General features: G+C 38.1%; 1 protein-coding gene across 2 annotated transcripts; it reads right to left on the bottom strand.

The window, feature by feature from the left end:
- Nucleotides 1–1,569: 1,569 nt before the first annotated feature.
- Nucleotides 1,570–25,984, bottom strand: C29H11orf54 (chromosome 29 C11orf54 homolog). 2 transcript variants are annotated; one of them, XM_027531664.1, is made up of 9 exons: nt 25,812–25,917; nt 17,960–18,045; nt 16,089–16,187; nt 12,286–12,359; nt 12,005–12,106; nt 10,840–11,016; nt 9,518–9,667; nt 3,864–3,980; nt 1,570–2,997 (listed from the first exon to the last, which is right to left on the bottom strand). In XM_027531664.1, the coding sequence occupies exons 2-9, from the start codon at nt 18,012–18,014 to the stop codon at nt 2,824–2,826; spliced, it is 948 nt and encodes a 315-aa protein (XP_027387465.1). In that variant the 5' UTR covers nt 18,015–18,045; nt 25,812–25,917; the 3' UTR covers nt 1,570–2,823. The 2 variants fall into 2 exon arrangements, with proteins under 2 accessions (XP_027387465.1, XP_027387466.1); XM_027531665.1 differs by having other exon boundaries at nt 1,573–2,997; nt 25,853–25,984.
- Between the last annotated feature and the right edge of the window lie 19 nt (nt 25,985–26,003).

Raw genomic sequence — 26,003 nt, 5'->3', positions numbered from 1 at the left:
CAGATCCTCCTTCAGAGCACGAATACCACCTGATATAATATGTATTTGCTTATTTGCCTTCTCCTACCATGTAAAGGACTGAATGATCGATCCCAGTATCTAGTAAAGTATCTGTCATAATCATTCATCTGTTCATTCATTCAACAAATATTTACTGAGTGTCTACTTTGGGCAGATTCTGTTAAAGGCACGGTCTATAGTGGAGATCAAAGCCCCTGCCATGGAGCCTACGTTTCCAGAGGATAGGCTATGTTGTTCATTCAGTATGTATTTGTTAAATGAAAGAATACTAATATTATTTTTGTCTGGAGGTAAGAGATGGAAATACCAGACCACCTGACCTGCCTCTTGAGAAATCTGTATGCAGGTCAGGAAGCAACAGTTAGAACTGGACATGGAACAACAGACTGGTTCCAAATAGGAAAAGGGGTACATCAAGACTGTATATTGTCACCCTGCTTATTTAACGTATATGCAGAGTACATTATAAGAAACACTGGGCTGGAAGAAGCACAGGGTGGAATCAAGATTGCCGGGAGAAATATCAATAACATCAGATATGCAGATGACACCACCTTTATGGCAGAAAGTGAAGAGAAACTGAAAAGCCTCTTGATGAAAGTGAAAGAGGAGAGTGAAAAAGTTGGCTTAAAGCTCAATATTCAGAAAACGAAGATCATGGCATTTGGGCCCATCACTTCATGGCAAATAGATGGGGAAACAGTGGAAACAGTGTCAGACTTTATTTTTCTGGGCTCCAAAATCACTACAGATGGTGACTGCAGCCATGAAATTAAGACACTCCTTGGAAGGAAAGTTATGACCAACCTAGGTAGCATATTAAAAAGCAGAGACATTACTTTGCCAACAAAAGTCCGTCTAGTCAAGGCTATGGTTTTTCCAGTGGTCATATATGGATGTGAGAGTTGGACTGTGAAGAAAGCTGAGCGCCGAAGAATTGATGCTATTGAACTGTGGTGTTGGAGAAGACTCTTGAGGGTCCCTCGGACTGAAAGAAGATCCAACCAGTCCATCTTAAAGGAGATCAGTCCTGGGTGTTCATTGGAAGGACTGATGGCTAGAGCTGAAACTCCAATACTTTGGCTACCTGGTGCGAAGAGTTGAGTCATTGGAAATGACCCTGATGCTGGGAGGGATTGGCGGCAGGAGGAGAAGGGGACGACAGAGGATGAGATGGCTGGATGGCATCACCGACTTGATGGACATGAGTTTGAGTAGACTCCAGGAGTTGGTGATGGACAGGGAGGCCTGACGTGCTGCGATTCATAGGGTCACAAAGAGTCGGACATGACTGAGCAACTGAACTGAAGATATTAATATGAAACACAAGGAGTCTCTGGTGGTGCATTGGCTAAGATTCCAGGCTCCCAGTGCAGGGGGCCTGGGTTGGATCCCTAGTGGAGGAACCATATTCCATATGCCACAGCCCAGAGTTCTCATGCTGCAACCAAAGATCTGCCATGCCACAATGAAGATTGATCTCCAGTGCCTCAACTAAGACAACACAGCCAAATACACAAATAAAAATTAAAAAATAGAAACACAGTATCATATTATGAATATAACATTTTTATTCATTTTTTTGTTACAGACTAGTGTTTACTTAAAAGTAATATTTAGGGATTTATACTCATAGGACACATTATAGTTAACATCCAAAGACAATCAAAACATATTTCCTGATGATTTATTATATGCTTAGTACTAAAAAGCCCCTAAATCTGTAGTGTTGGTATTGTAAGATTAGAGAGTTGTTTTTGGTAAACGATTATTATAGAAAAACACTGAGGAAAATCTCAACCATTATAACTGGTAAAGTATGATTTTATATTTCACAAAGGACAGTAACAGCCTCACTTTATAGCAACAGCCTCACTTATAAATTATATACACTTCAAAGTCATATTTTGATACTTTTTTTTCCCCTTCTCTTCTTGCAAATAACCAACAAGATACAAACGGCTTCCAACTGACATTTGTGAAAGGCAAACTGCAAACTTCTAATTATGGTTCAACTTCACCAAAAGAAGTAAAGGTGCTCCCTCTGACCACCTATTCCATGAAAAAAAAGTGTACTCTGACTTCTAAAATGGATTTTAAAAATTCAGTAGAAAGATTTAGCAATAATCAATATTCCAACACTGATCTTTCTAATACCCAGAAACATCCACTTGGCAGTTGTGAGACTAAAAATTGAGTAATGTTATATAAATGTAAATTACCATTAGCTAGGAGAAGGCAATGGCACCCCACTCCAGTACTCTTGCCTGGAAAATCCCATGGACAGGGGAGCCTGGTAGCCTGCAGTCCATGGGGTTGCTAGGAGTTGGACACGACTGAGCACCTTCACTTTCACTTTTCACTTTCCTGCATTGGAGAAGGAAATGGCAACCCACTCCAGTGTTCTTGCCAGGAGAATCCCAGGGATGGGGAAGCCTGGTGGGCTGCCGTCTATGGGGTCACACAGAGTCGGACACGACTGAAGCGACTTAGCAGTAGGAATAATCACTTAATTCTTAATCATGTTTATACTTAATTATAAACATAAGAATGATTTTTAGATTAAAAATAATGAAGAACATCTCCATCATGTGTATTGTGTTCCCAATAGTCCCTTTCAGATAGATCTGTGAAATAACACAGAACCCAATGTTAACATAACTTTCATTTTAAAGGCCCCCAAAAATAGGGCTTAAGTAGTGAGATCATTTCTATTAGACTTTATATTAGTATCAATTAATGAGTTAATCAATCAATTAACCTTAGTTAATTATTACTTTTTCTAAACAAGTACCAGATGATTTAATCTCGCCCAAATGAATGGGTCTCTTTTGGTGGATCAATGCGATAGAGAAACTCGGCAGGTAAGAAGTATCCGAGGTACTCCACTATATCTGGGGTGGTGTCATAATGGTAGTGTCCACCTTCTCCATGATGACTGAAACAATGAGTGTGCTCCAACCGCAAATCAAACCCCTAGAATGACAGAGGAGCCATCTGTTAGTCTTCCAATTAGAACTTAGGGGATAGGAGACCTTTTAAATTTAGGCTACAGTAATTTTTTGGGATAGGTAATACAGACACATGAATCAAAATTCAGAGGGTGCAAAAGTTTATATTCAGTAAAATTCATCTTTCCAACTCCTGCCATTACCACTCCTTTCCTTAAAGGCAGCCACAGTAAGCAGTATCTCCTATATCCTTCCAGAAAGATCTATTTTTTTAATTACTCATATCTAGTATTCTGCAACTACTATGCTGTATGTTGTTTTTCTTAAATTAACAATATAGCTTTCAGATCATGAGAGCTTCCTAATTCTTTCCAAATGTGATTTAGATTATTTCCAGCTCTTCTGCTATTACAACAATGATGTCATGAATAACCCTTTTCACTAATCATTTTATCATGTAAGCATATATTTAATGATTAATTCCTAAACATGTAATCACTAGATCAAAAGATATAACTAGTCAGTACAGTGGTAGATATTTGGTTTGAATTAGTCTATATTATTATTTTTCAAGGGTAGAAAACTAGAATATGATGAATAGTATGAAGAACAGCAAATAGATCTGAATCCTGTCCTGATTCTACTGTTTAATAACATAACTTTGGATGCTATTTAAAATGTTTGGTGCCTTCAATTCTCCAAAGGTAAAATCTACTTTGCCTAGATCTTAAGTAGTCAGCTACTTTCTTCCTTACCTTTCAAGGTAATTCTAGAAACTATCCCAGTTCTTAATTAAGAACAAAAAGTGCTTAATTATTCTAAACGAATATTCTAAAAATCAAGCATTACCACTGTAATATCTTTCAATGTAAAAGACAGACATAGACTTACGGGGTCTCTGGAGACAAAAACTGGCAGACAAACCAAAGGAGCCTTCATCTCATAAAAATGCAACCATTTATTCACGTCTTCGTCAGAGTTCAATGGACAGGAAGAAAATTCTGCAGGCTACAGTAAGAGGACATTAAACATGTAAACATACTGAATATTTCTGAGCTAAAAATTTACATATAATTTCATTGTTAAAAGCTTTAAGCTTTCTTATACATTCTACTGCTATTTTTGGCACCAGGAGATTCATATACCCTAGTTTTCAAAAGGACCGCCAACCAGTGTGTACACACTGAAAGATACGACTGAATAAATAAAGGAGTCTATTGCTGTATTTTTATTTTTCATAGCTTATCAGCTTTCATATGAGCATATCCTCATTCCAGTTTTAAATGTTATTATTGCTATTGCTAGATGGAAAAAAAAAAGCAAGGCATTGAAAGTGGAGTAGAAGCATCAAAAAGAATAAAGTATTGAGGAGGAATACACTTAAGGAGGCTAAAGACTTGTACATTGAAAAGTGCAAAGCATTGCTGAAATGAATTTTAAAAGACTCTAATAAATGGAAAGGCATCTTGTGCTCATGGATTGGACAATTTAATATTGTTGACATGTCAGTACTATCAAATATGATCTACAGATTCACTGCAATTCCTATCAAAATCCCAATGGTGTTTTTGCAGAAACAGAAAAATTCATCGAAAATTCATATGGAATCTCAAGGGGCCCCAAATCGTCAAAACAATCTTGAAAAAGAAGAAAGTTGGAAGTCTCACACTTCCTGATATCAAGCTTACTACAAAGCTGTAGTAATCAAAACAGTGTGATACTAGCATAAAGACAGGTATACAGATCAATGGAACAGAAGAGATCCCAGAAGTACATCCTTGCATATATTCTGACAAGGATGCCATGACCATTCAATGGGAAAGGACTATCTTTTTAACAAACAAAACTTGGAAAACTGATGTCCATATGCAAAAAAATGAAGTTAGACCCTTACTTCATACCAGATACAAAAGCTAAAAATGGATAAAACACCTAAATATAAGAGCTAAAGCTATAAAGACTTTTAGAAGAAAACATCAGGAGAAAGTTTTAAGACATTGGACTTGACTTTTTAGACTTGGCATCAAAAGTACAGGTAACAAAAGGAAAACAAGTGGGATTACATTAAGCTAAAAAGCTTTTGTACAGCAAAGAAAAGAAAAGTCAACAAAATGAAAAGGCAACCTATGGAATGGGAGAAAATATCTGCAAACCATATATCTGATAAGGGGTTAATACCTAAAATACATAAGGAATTCATGAGCAAAAAAAAATTTTTTTAATGATCAAAGAACTGAATTAGACGTTTTTTCCAAAGAAGACATACAAATGGGCAACAGGTATATGAAGAAGCACTCAATATCACTATTCATTTGGTAAATGCAAATCAAAACCATGAGACATCAGCTCATTTTAGTGAAGATGGCTGTTACCAAAAAGACAAGAGATAAAGTGTTGGTGAGGATGTAGAGAAAAGACAACCCTTGTACACTGCTAGTGGGAATGTAAACTGGTACAACCATTATGGAAGTTCCTCAAAAAATTAAAAATAAAACTACCATATGATCTAGCAATTCTACTTCTAGGTATATATCCAAAGTAAATGAAATCACCATCTTGAAGAGATATCTGGACTCCTATGTTCACTGCAGCAGTATTCATGATAGCCAAGACTGGGAAACACAACCTAAGTGTCTGTCAATGGATGAAAACAGCCAGGAAATTAAAAGACGCTTGCTCCTTGAAAGAAAAGCTATGACCAACCTAGACAGCGCATTAAAAAGCAGAGATAGTACCTTGCCGACAAAAATCCATATAGCCAAAGCTATGGTTTTTCCACTAGTCATCTATGGATGTGAGAATTGGACCATAAAGAAGGCTGAACACTGAAGAATCGATGCTTTTGAACTGTGGTGTTGGAGAAGACTCTTGAGAGTCCCTTGGACTGCAAGGAGATCAAATCAGTCAATCCTAAAGGAAATCAACCCTGAATATTCATTGGAAGGACTGACGCTGAAGCTGAAGCTCCAATACTTTGGCTACCTCGTACGAAGAGACAACTCATTGGAAAAGACCCTGATGCTGGGAAAGACTGAGGGAAGGAGGAGAAGGGGGCGACAGATACTGAGATGGTTGGATGGCATCACCAACTCAATGGACATGAATTGGAGCAAATTCTGGGAGACAGTGGAGGACAGAGGAGCCTGGTATGCTGCAGTCCATGGGGTGCCAAAGAGTCAGACACTTAGCAACTAAACAATAACAACAATAATGGATGAAGGGACAAAGAAATTATTACCTATCTTTCTAGTTGCGATATACATATATATGAAATATCATTCAGGCTTTAAAAAGCAGGAAATCCCACCATTTGTAACAATGTAGATGAACTTGGAAGATACTATACTGAGTGAAATAAGCCAGTCGCAGACAAATATTGGGTGATATCACTTGTATGTGGAATCTAAAAAAGTCCAGTCTAGAGAAACAGTAGAGTGGTGGTTGTCAGAGGCTGAGGCAGGATGGGAGTGAAATGAGGAGATGCTGATCAAAGGGTACAAAATTCAGTTGTAAGATGAATAAGTTTAAAGATCTAATGTACATCATGTTAACTACAGTTTGTAATGAAGTTTTATTTATTTGATTTTTTAAAAATCCTATAATCATTTGGTATTTACAAATGGATTGACCTTTAATTTTGTTGTAAATAATTTGGAAAAGTAATTAAGTAGTTTCATAATATGTATTTATATGTGAGATCAGCTGGTTTGCCATTTAAAATTATCAGACTAAAAATTTTAAAACAATATATTTTGTGACAGCTTCATTGTTAAAACAAAACAACATTAAAGTGTAACACTTTTACATTTTGTTCATCATTGACTCAATGGACATGAATTTGAGCAAACTCTGGGAAATAGAGGACAGAGGAGCCTAGCGTCCTGCAGTCCATGGGATCACAAAGAGTCTGAAATGACTTGGGAATGAACAATGACACTTCATTCACTCACCTACCAAAAATTATTATTTTTTTAAATAATTTTTTTGTTTATTTTATTTTTGGCTTGTTGGGTCTTTGTTGCTACATGAGGGCTTTCTCTAGTTGCTGAAAGCAAGGGCCACTCTCCAGCTGTGGTACGTGGGCCTCTCATTTGCAATGGCTTCTCTTGTAGCAGAGCATGGGCTCTAGAGTGTGTGGGCTCAGTAGTTGTGGCTCGTGGACTTAGCTGCCCTGTGGCATCTTCCAGGACCAGGGATCAAACTTGTGTCCCCTGAAATGGCGGGTGTATACTTAACCACTGGACCACCAGGGAAGTCCCAAAAATTATTTGTGAAATCCTAGATGACCTGGTTTGTCCATCATTAATATCTTACAAATATATTCTTTTTTTTTTTTTTTTTTTACAGTTAGTCCAGTTCAATTCAGTTCAGTCACTCAGTTGTGTCCGACTCTTTGCGACCCCATGGTCTATAGCACAACAGGCCTCTCTGTCCATCACCAACTTCCAGAGTTTACTCAATCTCATGTCCATTGAGTCAATGATGCCATCCAACCATCTCATCCTCTGTTATCCCCTTCTCCTCCTGCCTTCAATCTTTCCCAGCATCAGGGTCTTTTCTAATGAGTTAGTTCTTTGCATGAGGTGGCCTTCAGCCACCTGGAGCTTCAGCTTCAGCATCAGTCCTTCCAATGAATATTCAGGGACTGATTTCCTTTAGGATGGACTGCTTGGATCTCCTTGCAGTCCAGGGGACTCTCAAGAGTCTTTTCCAACACCACTGTTTAAAAGCATCAATTCTTCAGCGCTCAGCTTTCTTTATAGTCCAACTCTCCCATCCATACAAGACTACTCAAAAAACCGTAGCTTTGACTAGACGGACCTTTGCTGGCAAAATAATGTCTCTGCTTTTTAATATGCTGTCTAGGTTGGTCATAACTTTTCTTCCAAGGAGCAAGCATCTTTTAATTTCATGGCTGCAGTCACCATCTGCAGTGATTTTGGAGCCCAAACAAATAGTCTCTCACTGTTTCCACTGTTTCCCCATCTATTTGCCATGAAGTGATGGGACCAGATGCCATGATCTTCATTTTCTGAATGTTGAGCTTCAAGCCAACTTTTTCACTCTCCTCTTTAACTTTCATCAAGAGGCTCTTTAGTTCTTCACTTTCTGCCATAAAGGTGGTATCATCCGCATATCTGAGGTTATTGATATTTCTCCCAGAAATCTTGATTCCAGCTTGTGCTTCATCCAGCCCAGCATTTGTCATGATGTACTCTGCATATAAGTCAAATAAGCAGGGTGACAATATACAGCCTTGACATAGTCCTTTCTCGATTTGGAACCAGTTTGTTGTTCCATGTCCAGTTCTAATTGTTGCTTCCTGACCTGCATAGAGATTTCTCAAGAGGCAGGTCAAGTGGTCAGGTATTCCCATCTTTTTAAGAATTTTCCACAGATTGTTCTGGTCCACACTGTCAAAGGCTTTGGCATAGTCAACAAAGCAGAAATAGATGTTTTTCTGGAACTCTCTTGCTTTTTCGATGATCCAACAGATGTTGGCAATTTGATCTCTGGTTCCTCTGCCTTTTCTAAATCCAGCTTGAAATTTGAAGTTCACGGTTCATGTACTGTCAAAGCCTGGCTTGGAGAATTTTGAGCATTACTTTGCTAGCGTGTCAGATGAGTGCAATTGTGCAGTAGTTTGAGCATTCTTTGGCATTGCCTTTCTTTGGGATTGGAATGAAACATGACCTTTTCCAATCCTGTGGCCACTGCTGAGTTTTCCAAATTTGCTGACATACTGAGTGCAGCACTTTCACAGTATCATATAAGATTATAATTTTCATAATGAATTTTTTCCCTAAACCACAACCATCTTTTTTTTGACAACCACCTTAACAGTAAACTCAATATACTGAGGTTGGGATTCTGGCAATGGAAATGATCAGTTTCTAAGGCTGGGGTGCCGTCAGGGCAGGAGAGCCTGACTCCAAATTAACTTTGGGCTTCCCTGATAACTCAGTTGGTAAAGAATCCGCCTGCAATGCAGGAGACCCCGGTCTGATTCCTGGGTTGGGAAAATCTCCTGGAGAAGGGAAAGGCTACCCACTCCAGTATTCTTGGGCTTCCCTTGTGGCTCAGCTAGTGAAGAATCCACCTGCAATGCAGGAGACCTGGGTTCAATCCCTGGGTTTGGAAGATCCCCTGGAGAAGGGAAAGGCTACCCTCTCCAGTATTCTGGCCTAGAGAATTCCATGGACTGAACTGTATAATCCATGGGGTCGCAAAGAGTCAGACACAACTGATCAACTTTCACTTGTACTTTCAAGGCTTATACTCAGAGCTATCTTGATCTTTGAAACTAACTAAGAAGAAAGTTCTATTATTATTAACATGAAGAAAGCACTCTAGCAGGACCTTATCATATAACATGCTTTACAGTATTCTTTGTCATTTAAATTTTAAGGTAATACGATCATAGTAAAAGGATTTGTTCAGAACATCTTTAAAGGTTAAATTCTCAATGTATATTAAAATCTCCTACAATATTAAGCACATGCACACACACACACACAAACACACACATGTGCAGAGGCCTTTACCATAATATGAGTCTTCACTTTTCCCTTCTGAATTATGAAAACACCTCCCATTCCTACAGGCTTATCTCCATAATGTTTTTCAAGAGTCTGCCTCATACATGTCACAAAGTTAAGTTTTCCAGTTCTTCTTTTGACTTTCACCTCAATGACCTAGAGAGAACATAAATGTACATACCATTGTTCTAAGCTGCAAAATATTATGCAAATAACTACCAAAGTGAAACATATAATTCAGTGCCATCAAGCAAATATTCAATTGTTTGTTTTGAGCACCCAGATATTAGCAGAAGTGTCTCAGTCCTCTAAGTCTTTTTTTTTTTCTAAGTCTTAATTATACATATATATATATATATATATATAAATATATATAAGATACATCATTTACTCTAATAATGTCTTATTCATGCTTTCTTGGACTGAGAAAGAGAGTTATAGCTTAATTTTATAAATTTATAGCTGAATTCAACACTGAACTCTTGAGATTCTTACTATATGTCAATATGGTATAAGACTGAGAATTCTTTGATTTAAGGGATTAATTTCTGATAACTAGAGAGGAGAAATGACTATATTTTCTCATTTCCTTTAAAATTCTGGACTTCTATTACTCCCACTTTAGTAGGTATTTTTGCTTCACCACCTCATTTCTCAAAGTGGCTGAAGTAGTTATTTTTGTATAAAATCTGAGAGTTCTCACTACTGCTAAAACTGAAATCATCTTAAAAAAAACCAGCTTTACTGGGGATACAATTCACATACCATACAATCCATCTATTTAAAGTAAACAATTCAATGGCTTTCAGTATATTTATAGAGTTGTGTGACCATCATTACAATTTTGGAATATGAAATCATCTTTTTTTTTTGGTACTAACAGGAAATAAATATGAAGTGGGGCATTAATTCTCCTCTCTTCTTTCTATAATTTCTATAATCTATAATATAATCCCATTATTTATAGCTATCTCAATCAATGTCTGATCAGTCAGGAATGAGCAAGTTATATATGTACTAACTGTAGGTAGACATTATCTACTTCAGCTGCATGGTTCATCTATTTGACTAACTCAAGAATATCCTATTACCTTTTAGTTCCTTGGAAAAAGGCTATTGTTTACTAGTATTATTCTTAACCTTAGTTTTAAATGATACTTTCACTCTGCCTGCAGTACTTTCTGAATCTTTCATAACTGGATTATTTAAAGAGCTTTGACTTGGGTAGCTTTGGATTTTCTTAAGAAAATTACAGTAGCAATAAGCACTCAGATTTTTAGCTCTCTGAGAAATTTTGGAGAATACTGCATTTTTATGAACAAAATCACCTTCCCAGGTTGGCCTTCACTGGCAAAAAGATTAGCCAGTAATGCACACCCAAAATCATGATATTTCTCACTGTATTTCTCTAGTAGACACCCTCCATCTGCAGGGTTAACCCGAGCAAAGTAACTTCCATTCACAGGAGGTCTGTGTTCACTTTCTGTTTGAACAAGTAGCATAAACTGAAAAGAAAAGTAAATAAGGTACTTAGTCAATCCTAGAATCTCTATGCAAAACAGAATACCTTGAAAATGTGACAAAATATTTTGCCCTAGACTTTAAGACATTTTATTTCAAGATCTAATAATAAAACATGAAAAATAGAATATTTAATGTTAGATTAAAATGTTAAAGATTTACAAATCTCAAAAAGCTGGAAAAAACATTTTATAAAATGTTTACAGTATTATGGTGTTTCTATGAGATTGTGACATTTGCTTTAAATTTTCCCATTTTAAATTTTTAACTTTTTCTATCTTGAACACTAGGCAATTTATATTAATGTTTCTGTAAAAGGGCTTGTATGATTATTGACTAACGGTCACAGCTGTAAGAGGCAGTGAGAGAGAATATGCAAACTGAGGAGGTTATTCACTTTCTGTTCATGAGATGTGAAGAAGCACTGACATTTTTATGTTGGAAATGTATTGACATACACACTGATGGATATTACCTTTCATAAATAATAATCATACTACTGGGCTAGATCCCTACTATTAGTCTGAAAGAGGGAGTTGACTAGATCATTAAACATTTCATGCATCTTCTGATTGAAAGCTAGCTGTCTTTGAACTAGCCAAGGTCAGAATAGCTAGGAATCCTCTGATGTGTATGGACCAAAATCTTTCACAGTCCAGAGTCCTCGACAAACCACAGCAGGACCTTTGATAGACTCATCTATGACTGAATGTATGTCTTAAGAAAATATAAATTAGAGATTAGTGCTCCATTTCAGTTCAACTAACTGGAGCATGTTCTATACTTTAAGTCAGTATCAAATCTGCAGAGACGTATGATATCAACCACTTACAATTCATTCAGATGACAGGATTTCTGATAAGTCAGTAAAAGGAAAAAGGCAAACTAAGTCTCAAATCAATAAATTAAAATAATTATATTAATATATAATATATATTACATATTATATATAACATATGATAATATGCTGACCTCAGAATTGAATCCAAGAGTCTGAAATGGGCCTGCTCCTGCTCCAAGAACAAAAGCTCCAGGAAGCTGGATGTCTTTTGCAATCTTATTTAAATCATAAACCTAAGTAAGAGAAAAAGCATATTATTTAAAACTGACTTACATAAATTCCCAGGTTTACTTTTTGTTACTGAGTCCATTAACATTTGCCTGTCACATTGGTCAGTGGATCTTCTAAGAATAAAAATAGGAATCAATTTCCATAATCTTCATGTGAATGTGAAAAGTAAAAATACACTTACTTTTTTTTCATTTACAAGAGGCAGTAAGTAAGGCACACCTCCTACTTCTGCAATTCTAGTTTTTCCACAGATGCCTAAAAAGAAAATACACCTTAAAAATAGGTGAACATCTACATCTAAGTATAGAATACCAGAAGACACTTATTAAGAGTATATATCTTTTAGAAGAATTGACGCTTTCAAAGTATAGTGCTGGAGAAGACTCCTGAGAGTCCCTTGGACAGCAAGAAGATCAAAGTAGTCAATCCTAAAGGAAATCAACCCTTAATATTCATTGGAAGGACTGATGCTGAAGCTCCAATACTTTGGCCAGTTGATGTGAAGACCCAATTCAATGGAAAAGACCCTGATGCTGGGAAAGATTGAGGGCAGGAGAAGGGGACGACAGAGGGTGAGATGGTTGGATGGCATCACCAACTCAATGGACATGAGTCTGAGTCAACTCCGGGAGATAGTGATGGACAAGGAAGCCTGGCATGCTGTATAAGGTCCATAGGATTGCCAAGAGTCGGATACAACTGAGCGACTGAACAACAATAACTTTTGGGGCTTCCCTGGTGATCCAGTGGCTAAGATTCTGAGCTCCCAATGCAAGGGGCCTGAGTTCAATCCTTGGTCAGGGAACTAGATCCCATATGCTGCAACTAAAGATTCTGCATGCCACAACTAAGACCAGGTGCAGAGAAATAAATGAATCAATAAATAAGTATTTTTAAGAGAGTATAAACATTTTACTCTATATCCTGTGATAAACCATAATGGAAAATATAAAAAAAGAAGGTATATATGTGTATAACTGATCACTCTGCTGTACAGCAGAGATTGTCACAACATTGTAAATCAACTATACTTCAATGTTTTTTAAAAAAAGAGTATATAAGTTTTCCATTCTCATCATTTTACAAATAGCAGGGGTCAGAATCTGTATTGTGTTGGCCAAAAATTTCCTTCAGTTTTTAAAGTAAAAATAAAATACACATTTTTCGTTGAACAAAGTATTCACTATTTTGTTCCACTGCCTTCTGCCATTTTTCAGGTAACTTCATAATTCCATCTTCCCAACACCTTCTACCTTTTTGAGCAAAGAACTGTTCTCAGTGCCTTTAACAGTCTTTTAGGGAACTGAAATTCTTTCCATGAAGAAAATCTTGTAAAGACCGAAATAAATGGACATCCAAAGGTACAATGTCTGGTGAATATGGCAGATGAATTAGAATTTCCCAGTCAAGCTATAACAGATTTTGCCTGGTCATCAAAGAAACATGTGGCCTTGCATTATGGAGGATTATGCATTTTCTGTTGACTAATTCTGGACACTTTTTGTTAAGTGCTGCTTTCAGTTGTTCTAATTGGGAACAGTACTTTTTGGAATTAACTTGTTTGATTTTCCAGAAGGTGCTCATAGTAGAATGGACTCCCTTCCAAATCTCTCCATTTTCACAACATCACCTTCTTTGGATGAAGACCAGCCTTTGGTGTGGTTGGCGGTGGTTCATTTCACTTACTCCACAATCTCTTCCATTCCACATTATTGTACAGTATTCACTTTTCATCGCCCATCACAATTTTTTTTTTTAAAGAATGTTTTCATGTCATTTAAGTAGAAAATCGCATGTGGTAATATAGTCAAGAAGGTTTTCTCTGCTTAACTTATGTGGAACCCAAATATCAAAGCAATGAATATAACCAAGCTGCTGCAAATGATTTTCAGCACTGGATATTTTGAGTGTGTCAGCAATCTCTTGCATGGTATAAGTCGATTATTCTCAATTAATGTCTCAATTTGATAACTATCAATTTCAACTGGTCTACTTGACCATGGAGCATCATCCAGTGTATCTTCAGCAGAAAACTTCACAAACCACTTCAGACACATTTTTTCAGTCACAGCACCTTTTCCATACATTGCACAAATCTTTTTTGGGGTTTCAGTTGTGTTTTTACCTTTCTTCAAGTAATAAAGCATAATATGCTGAAAATGTTGCTTTTTTTCTTCTATCTTCAATACTAAAATGGTTACACAAAACTTATCCATTTTGATAAGTTTTTTAAAAATGTATGCTGATATGACAGCTGTCACAATATAATCTAACAAAACTGTCTGAATGAAGCTAAATGCAACTAAGTGCTATTAGAGCCATCTTAAGGAAAAAAACAAACGAATCTTTTGGCCAACCTAAAAGTAGCTAGGACCCCCGTCCTACCTGTGTTTTTTTTCTTTTTTGTTGTTTTTCTGGCTGGGCCACTTGCCTTATGGTATCTGAGTTCCCTGACTAGGAGTCCTAACCACTGAATTGCTGAGGAGTTCCCCACTTGTGTTTCTAATACTGTCATAACCAAGTGTGACTTGATATAGTTAGTAACATAAAGGCAATGGAGTTGATGGTAAGGCAAGGGCTAGAACTGGGGCCAGTGTCTGGATTGGATGAAGTTTCTATATTAGTCTATAATGACTTAGCCCTTTAAAAATCTTTTTTTTGTGGGGGTGGAGGGCTTTAGCTAAAGTTATATTTTAAGGGGACTTCCCTTGTGGTCCAGTGGTGAAGACTCCACATTCCCAATGCATGGGACCCAGGTTCAATCCATGGTCGGGGATCTGTATGTATTCCACAACCAAGAGTCCTCACGCCATGGTGATGATCCCACGAGCCACAACTAAGGCCAAGAGTAGCCAAAATAAATAATGTAGCCTTGGGGCAGGTTTTTCCTTAAGTGATACCAGTTCAGTTCAGTCGCTCAGTCGTGTTTGACTCTTTGTGACCCCTTGGACTGCAGCACGCCAGGTCTTCCTGTCCATCACCAACTCCCGGAACTTGCTCAAACTCATGTCCATTGAGTCAGTGATGCCATCCAACCATCTCATCCTCTGTCATCCCCTTCTCCTCCCGCCTTCAATCTTTCCCAGCATCAGGGTCTTTTCGAATGGGTCCTTCCAGTAAGGACATACAGAACAGTATTCTTGAGCTCTTCTGCAGAACTAAAACCCCCGTCAAATGGAAGATGTTAACTACTTGATGAAACATTCTTCATTCCAAAGAGAAAGTTACAGTTCAATAACCTTGAGAACCACAGATCATAGGACCACCTGAGACGATCTCTATACTGAACAAATGCAAGCCTTGAGAGCACCCTGATCCTTATGAGAAACCCCTCCCCATGACTAACCCCTCCCTAAGACTCCCCACAACCCCCACTTCAGTTTGGGACCCATAGTTTTGAGAGCATTAGTCTGCTATGTCCCTTTTTGCCTGGCAAAGTAATAAAGCTATTCTTTTCTACTTCACGGAAAACTCTTTGTCTCTGAGAGTCAATTCAACACTGCTACACAGAGTCTGTTTCAGTATCAATATTAATGTCCCTCCTCACTTTGAACATTGGTAACCAGTTGACAAATTTGTTAAAGGGATGTAAATATTTAATAGATGATTCAAATAAATACAAGGCTTTTAAGATCCCTTCTGATATTGAATAAATAAAACATAAAAATTATAATAAGTTTCCATAACAGTTACTTGAACAATTAAAAATAAAATTTTCATGTGATATTCATATGCTAGCCTACTGGATAGCTACTATATAACCTATGAAAGTTACAAAAGTACATAAAACACCATATTTTCCTACAAGGGTATAAAATGAAATTTGACGAATATTAGAAATCACAGAAATGAAGCACAATTTAATCTAAAAGTTGGGGCAATATCCTTTATCTGGAGATAATTTAAGATAATCCTTAAAAATAATTTTGGTTTCAGGAAAAGATTTGGTCTGAAAAGGAAAAGCTAATTGCAAAGATTGCTTACCTTTTATAGGAAAGGTAAATGGCTCCTTAGTTAAATCAGGGCAATCAACTACAGAGACCTGGACTTCAGCAAAGTTATCCGTTAGCCCCTTCTGCAAGACTAATGAAGACAAGAAAAAGGGTTATCATTAGGTAGAAATTTGCCATCACAGATCGTCTTCCCTTGATTGTTTTGTGTGTCCTATTTCCAACCTAAACTTGTGTAATTTTTTTTTTTTTTTCTGGCTGCAGCGCCCAGCATGTGGGATCTTAGTTCCCAGAACAGGGATGGAATTTTTGCCACCTGCAGTGGAAGCAAGGAGTCTTACCCTCTGGAGTGCCAGGAAGTCCCTAAACTTGAGTAATTTAAAAGGAGCCTAGGGGGCCAGCAGTTAGGACCCCATGCTTCTACTGAAGGAGGTACTCCCGCATGCTGTGCTGCCAAAAAAAGTCATATAAACAAACAAAAAGAGGGGGGAACAATCTTGTTAATGAACTTATTTAGATACTAGACACATAATTAATCACAAGATATGCATACTAATATACATAAATACTTCCATAAATACCACTGTAAGCTATAGTGATTATAAACCCCTGAAGATAAACACTGCACTCATTTTCTTTTAGGGAAAGGATTCCAGGAATTGAAACGTAAATATTTAAACTGCTAGAAAGTAAGCAATTACATGCAACACCTTCATTAATGTTTACAGGCAAAATGTTTAGCAAAAGAGGACATGAAAGTATGTGCTATATGACTTCACTTATCTGTATTTCAAACAAAGGCAACTAATCTAAGGTCACAGAAGTCACAACAATGGTCACTTCCTGGGAAAGTGATATTGACTAAGAAAGTGTGAGGAGTCTTCTGGGATACTGGAAACAGTTTATACCTTTTTTTTTAACCTTGATTATTTGGCCATGCTGGGTGGTATGTGGGATCTTAGTTCCCCGAACAAGGATTTGTGCACCCCTCCAGAATCTTTTTTGTTTTTAATATTTATTTATTTGACTGCAACAGGTCTTGGTTGAGGCATGTTGGATCTATTTTTTAATTGGAAGAAAATTGCTTTACAATGTTGTGTTGGTTTCTGCCCAATATCAACTTGCCATGCTATGCTAAGTCGCTTCAGTAGTGTCCGACTCTATGCGACCCCATAGACAGCAGGCCACCAGGCTCCCCCGTCCCTGGGATTCTCCAGGCAAGAACACTGGTGTGGGTTGCCATTTCTTTCTCCAATGCATGAAAGTGAAGTCGCTCAGTCGTGTCCAACTCTTAGCGACCCCATGGACTGCAGCCTACCAGGCTCCTCTGCCCAGGGGATTTTCCAAGCAAGAGTACTGGAGTGGGGTGCCATTGCCTTGAATCTGTCATAATTATATATATATATATATATATATATATATATATATATATATATTCCTTCTCTCTCCTGGCTTCACTTTCTTTTTCTTACCTATTAATAGATCCCTTCCCTCGAATTAATCCTGTGACACTACCTTAAATTCTTGTTCAAATAAGGTGAGATACCTAAAAATATACACAGAAAAACCTAAGCAAGGTTCACTGGCAGTCTGTCCTATCAGGAGAGGGGGAAAAAGTAGTAGATTGGAAACATGATTAATGTATCACAGTAGATTATTTTAAGAGTACTGCAACTGGTAAAAAGTTAATAAAGCAAAACTGTGTACTCTTTGGGCACCACACACATTTAAATCTTGGATTATCATATTCGTTTTCATTCTGTAAAGTTAGTATTTCATCAAGACTATTTGAATGGTGAATTTAGGTTTTTTTGAGAGGTAGAGATTTGGACTCTCCTATCTTGGAATGTTTTATTTTTATTTTTTTCCCTTAGGATAATAAAAAAGACTCAATATAGTATTTACCTCCAACAAGCTCCTCTAGACTTGGCACATGAAAAGAATATTCAGCACAAGCCATCTTCTTTCTTCCTTAGGGGACAAGGCACAACCTTTAAAAGAATAACATAGCTATTGGGGAAAAACTAGTCTGAACCAACTAAGTCCAAGATGGCAAAAGATTCAACTTCCAGTAGACCTTGAGCATTAGTTGTAAAGCATTAGCATCTAAATGGCACACCCATAAGCACCATAACCACAGAAGGCCAAAAAGTGGGTGGTGGCCCAATTCCCGAAAATCTCTGCCCCAAATAGTTGGAATAATCCTCCCACTTGTTAGCCTATGAAGTTACCCAGCCCATAAAAACTAACCACCCTACATTTTGGGACCTCTAGCTTTCTGAGCTGGCCCACACTGTCCATCTTTCTTCCAAGGCCATCTTGCTTTTTGAGACAGATGGCATTCTGTTTATGAAATTAGTTCAGTTCAGTTGCTCAGTCGTGTCTGACTCTGCAACCCCATGGACTGGAGCACGCCAGGCTTCCCTGTCCATCAATGAATGTTGAGTTTTAAGCCAACTTTTTTACTCTCCTCTTTCACTTTTATCAAAAGGCTCTTTAGTTCTTCTTCGCTTTCTGCCATAAGGGTGGTGTCATCTGCATATATGAGGTTATTGATATTTCTCCCAGCAATCTTGATTCCAGCTTCTCCTTCATCCAGCCCAGCATTTCGCATGATGTATTCTGCATATGAGTTAAATAGCAGGGTGACAGTAAACAGCCTTGATGTACTACTTTCCCAATTTGGAACCAGTCTATTGTTCCATGTCCAGTTCTAACTGTTGCTTCTTGACCTGCATACGGATTTCTCAAGAGGCAGGTCAGGTGGTCTGATATTCCCATCTTTTGAAGAATTTTCTACAGTTTGTTGTGATCCACAGTCAAAGGCTTTGGCATAGTCAATAAAGCAAAATTAGATGTTTTTCTCAAACTCTTGCTTTTTCAATGATCCAATGGATGTTGACAATTTGATCTCTGGTTCCTCTGCGTTTTCTAAATCCAGCTTGAACATCTGGAAGTTCACGGTTCATGTACTGTTGAAGCCTCACTTGGAGAATTTTGAGAGTTACTTTGCCAGCGTAGAGTATGAGATGAGTGCAATTGTGCAGTAGTTTGAACATTCTTTGGCATTGCCTTTCTTTGGGATTGGAATGAAAACTGACCTTTTCCAGTGCTGTGGCCACTGCTGAGTTTTCCAAATTTGCTGGCATATTGAGTGCAGCACTTTCACAGCATCGCCTTTTAGGATTTGAAATAGTTCAACTGGAATTCCATCATCTTCACTAGCTTTGTTTGCAGTGATGCTTCCTAAGGCCCACTTGACTTCACATTCCAGGATGTCTGGCTTTAGGTGAGTGATCACATCATTGTGGTTATCTGGGTCATGAAGATCTTTTTTGTGCAGTTCTTCTGTGTATTTTTGAAATGTCTCTGTAAATAAATCTACTTCCTATCACTTTGTCTCTCACTGAGTACTTTCTTTAGATAAGACCTAAAGACTTGAGCTTCATTAAGTCCTGAGTGTGTGATCTCAAAAGACAGTGGGTTGAAGTCCCAACCTGAGTTGTGAGAATTCATGAGGATTTACAAAATAAAGCAAGTGTAGATTAATGATTGCAAGAGTTCACATTGCACCAAGCATGAACATCTAAAGCTCTGGAAATGAAAGAGTTCAGTTATATAAGGAAGGCAAAAGGGCATTTAGGTGTCTGTCCTCACAGAAAGGCAACCACAGCTTTTAGTATTTAATAACTGGAATGAGAAATGTCCAAGTAACCTCTTTTAATACTAACACCTTAAATAGCTGACATTTAAATAGACAAAAGGAATACCAAATCAAGAGGGCACATGATTCATTTTTCTCCAGTCATGTACCTGGACTGAACATGCATCTTTCTAACAGTTGGTTCAAGGAAGATAGATGCTGAAGCAAAGGTAGGTAGTTGCTAAGGTTTATGAGTAAGTGTTTAAGTGGTTGTAGAATAAGAGATGGTTGTAGGATGTTCAGGTACTTCTATAATAGATCATTTACTTGTGTTTTCTATTTTGTATTTGACAATTAGGCTAAAAATTAAATGAGTTTCTTACACTATCACTTTTACAAGAGAAAATTTAAATTACTAAGAAAAATGGCAATTTCTACAAATGATTAGCTTTTGACATTCGAATCATTTCATTTACAAATAAACTTTTTTTTTGGTAAACAGCTTTAATGTTCAATTATTCTGATAACTAATGAAGTATAATTTGATTTTTTAAAAATATATGCTAAGTATTTTACAATAATTAGACATTTATGCAGAGATTAGTATCTTACCTCAAGTGTACAGGTGATGAGGTGAGCAAGCAGACAGAGTTAAATAAAATGTGAGCCAAAAAGCACAAACAAACAAAAGTAATACTAGGTGGGTGGAGAAATCCCACTCTAGGCCAATCACAGCAAGGAATAAAGACAAAATTCTTAAGGGTGTTTCTAAGAACACTGTTGGATTTCTCATTAAAATTGTTAATGAATACCTCATTAATCTGAATACTGTCTGACATATCATTACTGATAAGTCGCTTCAGTCGTGTCCGACTCTGTGTGACCCCATAGATGGCAGCCCACCAGGCTCTTCCATCCCTGGGATTCTCCAGGCAAGAATACTTTAGTGGGTTGCCATTTCCTTCTACAACGCATGCATGCATGCATGCTAAGTCGCTTCAGTCGTGTCTGACTCTATGAGACCCTATGGACAGCAGCCCACCAGGCTCCTCTGTCCACAGGATTCTCTAGGCAAGAATACTGGAGTGGGTTGCCATTTCCTTCTCCAGACATATCATTACTTACTAAGTAAAAGGTGGTCCTTTGGCAACATTTGAAATACTCTTCCAAATTTTTTTTTAATTTTCAAGATTCATAATTTTCTTAGAAACTGGATTTCTAATTTTGACAATAGTTTCAAACAACACATCCTTCACAAACATATATTTAAGACCTGACACTTCTTTAGTACTTGATCAAATACCAAAATTTATTACCCTGTTCCTCTGTCCATGGGATTCTCCAGGCAAGAATACTGGAGTGGGTTGATCCCCTTCTTCAGGGGATCTTCCTGACCCAGGGAAGGAACCTGGTCTCTCACACTGTAGGCAGATTCTTTACTGAGTTACCAGGGAAGCCCTTTATTTACTTAATATGCATAATTTGGTCTCCCAAATAAAATGTAAACTCTTGATACTGGGCCCCAAACCCTATATCATCATATTTTAATTACTTCAAATATATTTTCTTTTTGGCAGCAACATGCCACTTGCAGAATCTTAGTTCCCTGACCAGGGCATCAAACCTGAGCCCTTAGCAGTGAAAGTGAAGCTTGGAGTCCTAACCACTGGACCTCCAGGGTGGTGGTTAGGTGCGTGCATGCTCAGTCGTGTTTGACTCTTTTGTGACCCTGTGGACTGTAGCCCACTAGGCTCTTCTGTCCATGGAATTTTCCAGGCTAGAATACTGGAGTGGGTTGCCATTTCCTCCTTCAGAGGAATCTTTCAGAACCAGGGATCAAACTTGAATCTCTGGTGTTTCCTGCATTGGCAGGTGAATTCTTTACCTCTAGTGCCACCTGGGAAGCCTGTGGACCTCCAGGGAATTCCCTAAAATATATTTTCAAATTGAAATAAACTATAATTGTTTAGGAATAAGCCATTTTAACTTTTGAAATAATTTCAGATGGACAGAAAATACATACAAAGAAAGAAGTACATACAATCTTGTATACACTTCATGCAAGGGCTTCCCAGGTGGTGCTAGTGGTAAAGAACCTGCCTGTCAATAAATGCAGGAGACACAAGAGACATGGGTTCAATCCCTGGGTTGGGAAGATCACCTGGAGAAGTGCATGGCAACCCACTCCAGTATTCTTGCCTGGAGAATTCCATGGACAGAGGAGCCTGCAAGGCTATAGTCCATGGGGTCACAAAGAGTCAGACATGACTTAAGTGACTTAGCACACATGAACAAGCCACAGAATCTTAGTTCCTTGACCAGGGATAGAACCCAAACCCCCTACAGGGTAAGCATGGACTCTTAACCACTATACCTCCAGGGAAGTCCCATCATCTTACATACATTAAAAAAAATTTTTGTTTTTCTTTTGTTTTGCAAATTATTTTTCTCTGTGTAATAGGCTCCAGTTTCATCCACCTCAGTAGAATTGATACAAATGTGTTCTTTTTAATAGCCAAGTAACATTCCATTGTGTATATGTACCACAACTTTCTTATCCATTCGTCTGCCAATGGATATCTAGGTTGCTTCTATGTCTTAACTATTATAAACAGTGCTGCAATGAACATTGGGGTACACATGAAGTAAGTCAGAAAGAAAAACACCAAAACAGTATATTAATGCATATATATGGAATTTAGAAAGATGGTAACAACAACCCTATATGTGAGACAGCAAAAGAGACACAGATATAAAGAACAGACTTTTGGACTCTGTGGGAGAAGGCAAGGGTGGGATGATTTGAGAGAATAGCACTGAAACATGTATATTATTATGTGTGAAACAGATCACCAGTCCAAGTTCCATGCATGAAACAGGGCACTCAAAGCCGGTGCACTAGGACAACCCTGAGGGATGGGATGGGGAGGGAAGTGGGAGGGGGGTTCTGGATGAGGGACACATGTACACCCATGGCTGATTCATGTCACTGTGTGGCAAAAACTACCACAACACTGTAAATTAATTAGCTTCCAATTAAAATAAACTAAAAAATAAATAAATAAGAAAATTTTAAAAGTGCAAAAAAAATTTTTTTTCTTGCCCATCATTTATTTTTTAACATTGTTTCCTTTCACAATATAGAATATTTATACATACACATTAAGATACTTATACATACTTGGAAACAAGATATAGTGACATTTAAATATTTTAATTTAAATTTAACTTTATTTAGCAAATATAGCATTATTAAATATGAATATATATATATATATATATATATATATATGTATCTCAGATGATAGCCAAAACTTTAACTCTCTGTATCCAGGAGCAGTTTACTTGGTGATAATAATTAAAATAAATGGCTACCATACAGAATTAAAAGATTTATTCTAAAATGGAAAGCAAATGTCATTTTTATTTTTTTCTAAAATATTTATTTGGATGAGTTGGTTCTCAGTTGCATACACCCTAATCTTGTCAGGAACCCCACCCTTTTTGAAATTTTGCAGAAGAATGCAAGACTGCTATTGCCATGACATAACAAGTCACATGCTCCTGACTTGACTACATTGTGTGTTAGTCACTCAATCAGACTCACTGCAACCCCATGACTGTAGCCCACTCAGCTCCTCTGTCCATGGAATTCTCTAGGCAAGAATACTGGAGTGGGTTGCCATTCCCTTCTCCAGGGGATCTTGCATAACCTCTCCCTAATACCCAGGGAGAGGATCACAGGTCTTGAGGCACTAGCCTACTGTGTTCCCTCTATGCCTGCCAAAGAAAGCAAGCCTCCATTTCCTTCGCCATAACTGTCTCCGTGTTTCTGGTTGGCATCAATGCACAGAGAGTCAAGATTTTGGCAACAAATTCTTGCTTCCCATTCACATAAATCATTTAAGTCCTTTGGCATCAGTGCACAGAGAGTCAAGATTTTGGCAACAAATCCTTGCTTCCCATTCACATAAATCATTTAAGTCCTGTGAATGTAAAATGCTGTTGGACCCACAATCCAAGAGAGTTCACTGAGAATCAAATTCCCTGGATTCCATGGAGTTGGTAGAATGAGCACGCATCAAGAAGTAAATCAAGAAGTGAAATAAAGACAGGGGTGTTAGTTTTGTTCAGTGTTAGAGTGAGAACAAAATACATAAGCCTAATTTCAGTGATTCTGCATATAAGTTAAATCTTATGTTTGTATTTAAAACTGGTATTACACAATATAGAGTGGTAAATCTCGTGCTAATGAATTAACCTTTTAATTTCTCTTGACAATAAAGAGCAAATTAATGCTATTATTAATAATATAGTGATTAATAATCAATAAAATAGCATGATTAATAATGCCCTTGATAATAATAGCAAATTAATGCTATTAGTTAAAACATCATGACAAGTTGAAAGAGATACTACGGAAGAAATGAGACAGCTTATATCTTAGTAGCTTTAATGGCACTCTCCCATTGAATTTTGAACAAGGGACACTGCATTTTCATTTTGTACTGAGCTTCACCAATTACAGAGGCAAGTGCACTCTGGAAATATGGCAGGGGATAAGGCATGCAATCCCTGTTCTGGAACTTACTGTGCTTCACAAACCCTACAAGAGTTGACTATCTGTGCCTGGAATTGTTCAACATTTAGAGCAAAATTGAGTAAAGAGGCTAGATTACTTTTCAGATCAATTCAATCCTAACATGATACTATCCACAAAATAAGACTAAACTGCTTTCCTGGTTTTATTATATGATACAAGAAGCTGAGGATTTGATTCCTGGGTCAGGAAGATACCCTGGAGGAGGAAATGGCAACCCACTCCAGTTTTCTTGCCTGGAAAATCCCACGGACAGAGGAGCCTGGTGCTACACAGTCCGTGGGTTCGCAAAGAGTTGGACTAGAGATCAAGCCAAATCATTCCTTTTTTTTTTTTTTTAATTTTTTTTTTCAGCTCATTCCTTTTTGTAAGTACTTTGGGAAAAACAAAAAACATCAAAACTAAACTAGTTTAAACTTTTAGCTTTTTAACACAGTAACCATTCAGGAAACAGTGGAAACAGTGGCTGACTTTGTTTTTCTGGGCTCCAAAATCTCTGCAGATGGTGATTGCAGCCATGAAATTAAAAGACGCTTACTCCTTGGAAGGAAAGTTATGACCAACCTAGAGAGCATATTCAAAAGCAGAGACATTACTTTGCCAACAAAGGTCCGTCTAGTGAAGGCTATGGTTTTTCCAGTGGTCATGTACGGATGTGAGAGTTGGACTATAAAGAAAGCTGAGTGCTGAAGAATTGATGCTTTTGAACTGTGGTGTTGGAGAAGACTCTTGAGAGTCCCCTGGACTGCAAGGAGATCCAACCAGCCCATACTAAAGGAGATCAGTCTTGGGTGTTCATTGGAAGGACTGATGCTGAAGCTGAAACTCCCATACTTTGGCCACCTGATGCGAAGAGCTGACTCATTTGAAAAGACCCTGATGCTGGGAAAGATTGAAGGCAGGAGAAGAGGACGACAGAGGATGAGATGGTCAGATGGCATCACCAACTCGATGGACATAGGTTTGGGTGAACTCCAGGAGTTGGTGATGGACAGGGAGGCCTGGCCTGCTGCGGTTCATGGGGTCACAAAGAGTCGGACACGACTGAGCGACTGAACTGAACCATTTAGGGAACTGAGAAAACGAACAACAAAAATCCGTCGCGGGTGTCTGCTGTGATCTGTTAAGCAACTCCTGTAGATAACAACACGAGTTCGAAGGTGGAGCAGGGAGCTGGGAGTGCTTGCGTAACAGAGGCTTCCAGTACAAAGGTTACACATTTTGAGTCACGGTCAAGGTACGATCCTCTCACAATTTAACGGAGAAGCGATTTCTGAAGGCAAAAGCGGACACAACACGACAAAACACACCTGGCCAGAGACACACACTCGCACATCCCCCACAAGACCCGCAGTGACTCTGGACAGTTATAGGAAACCTCAGCAGAGGTGAGGCCACTGGGAGCACGTCAGGCGGAGTGCCTGTTTCCTTGCAGTTCACGTGCATTCCACCCGCCTGACCCCACAATTTATTCCCGAAACGTTGGCCTAAACGTCCTAGGCTATTCCACTTACCTAGTCTGTTAGAGAAGCCTACATCAGACGCCTGCTCTTACCTCATTCAACTCCGCCTCTTCAGGATTAGGGCGTCCAAGGCTCCGCCCACTGGAATCGGCCCTCCCAACGCGGGGATAAACATGGCGCCCGCGTCGTGCCACCTCCCAGCTCTCCCGTTCATCCCGGAGTCTAGTTGTTATCGCGAGACTT

The sequence above is a fragment of the Bos indicus x Bos taurus genome, chromosome 29 (genome assembly GCF_003369695.1).
Source record: "Bos indicus x Bos taurus breed Angus x Brahman F1 hybrid chromosome 29, Bos_hybrid_MaternalHap_v2.0, whole genome shotgun sequence".
NCBI classification, from domain to species: domain Eukaryota; kingdom Metazoa; phylum Chordata; class Mammalia; order Artiodactyla; family Bovidae; genus Bos; species Bos indicus x Bos taurus.
The sequence above is the reverse complement of the archived record's forward strand: the minus strand, read 5'-3'. Positions and strand labels throughout refer to the sequence as shown.

Coding starts and splice junctions, on each gene's coding strand:
- C29H11orf54 (XM_027531665.1), bottom strand. CDS start 18,014: ATGGCTTGTGCTGAATATTCTTTTCATGTGCCAAGTCTAGAGGAGCTT. Junction 12,107..12,285: donor CTCTTGTAAATGAAAAAAAA/GTAAGTGTATTT, acceptor TCTCTTACTTAG/GTTTATGATTTAAATAAGAT. Junction 3,981..9,517: donor AAGTGAAGACTCATATTATG/GTAAAGGCCTCT, acceptor CTCTTACTGTAG/CCTGCAGAATTTTCTTCCTG.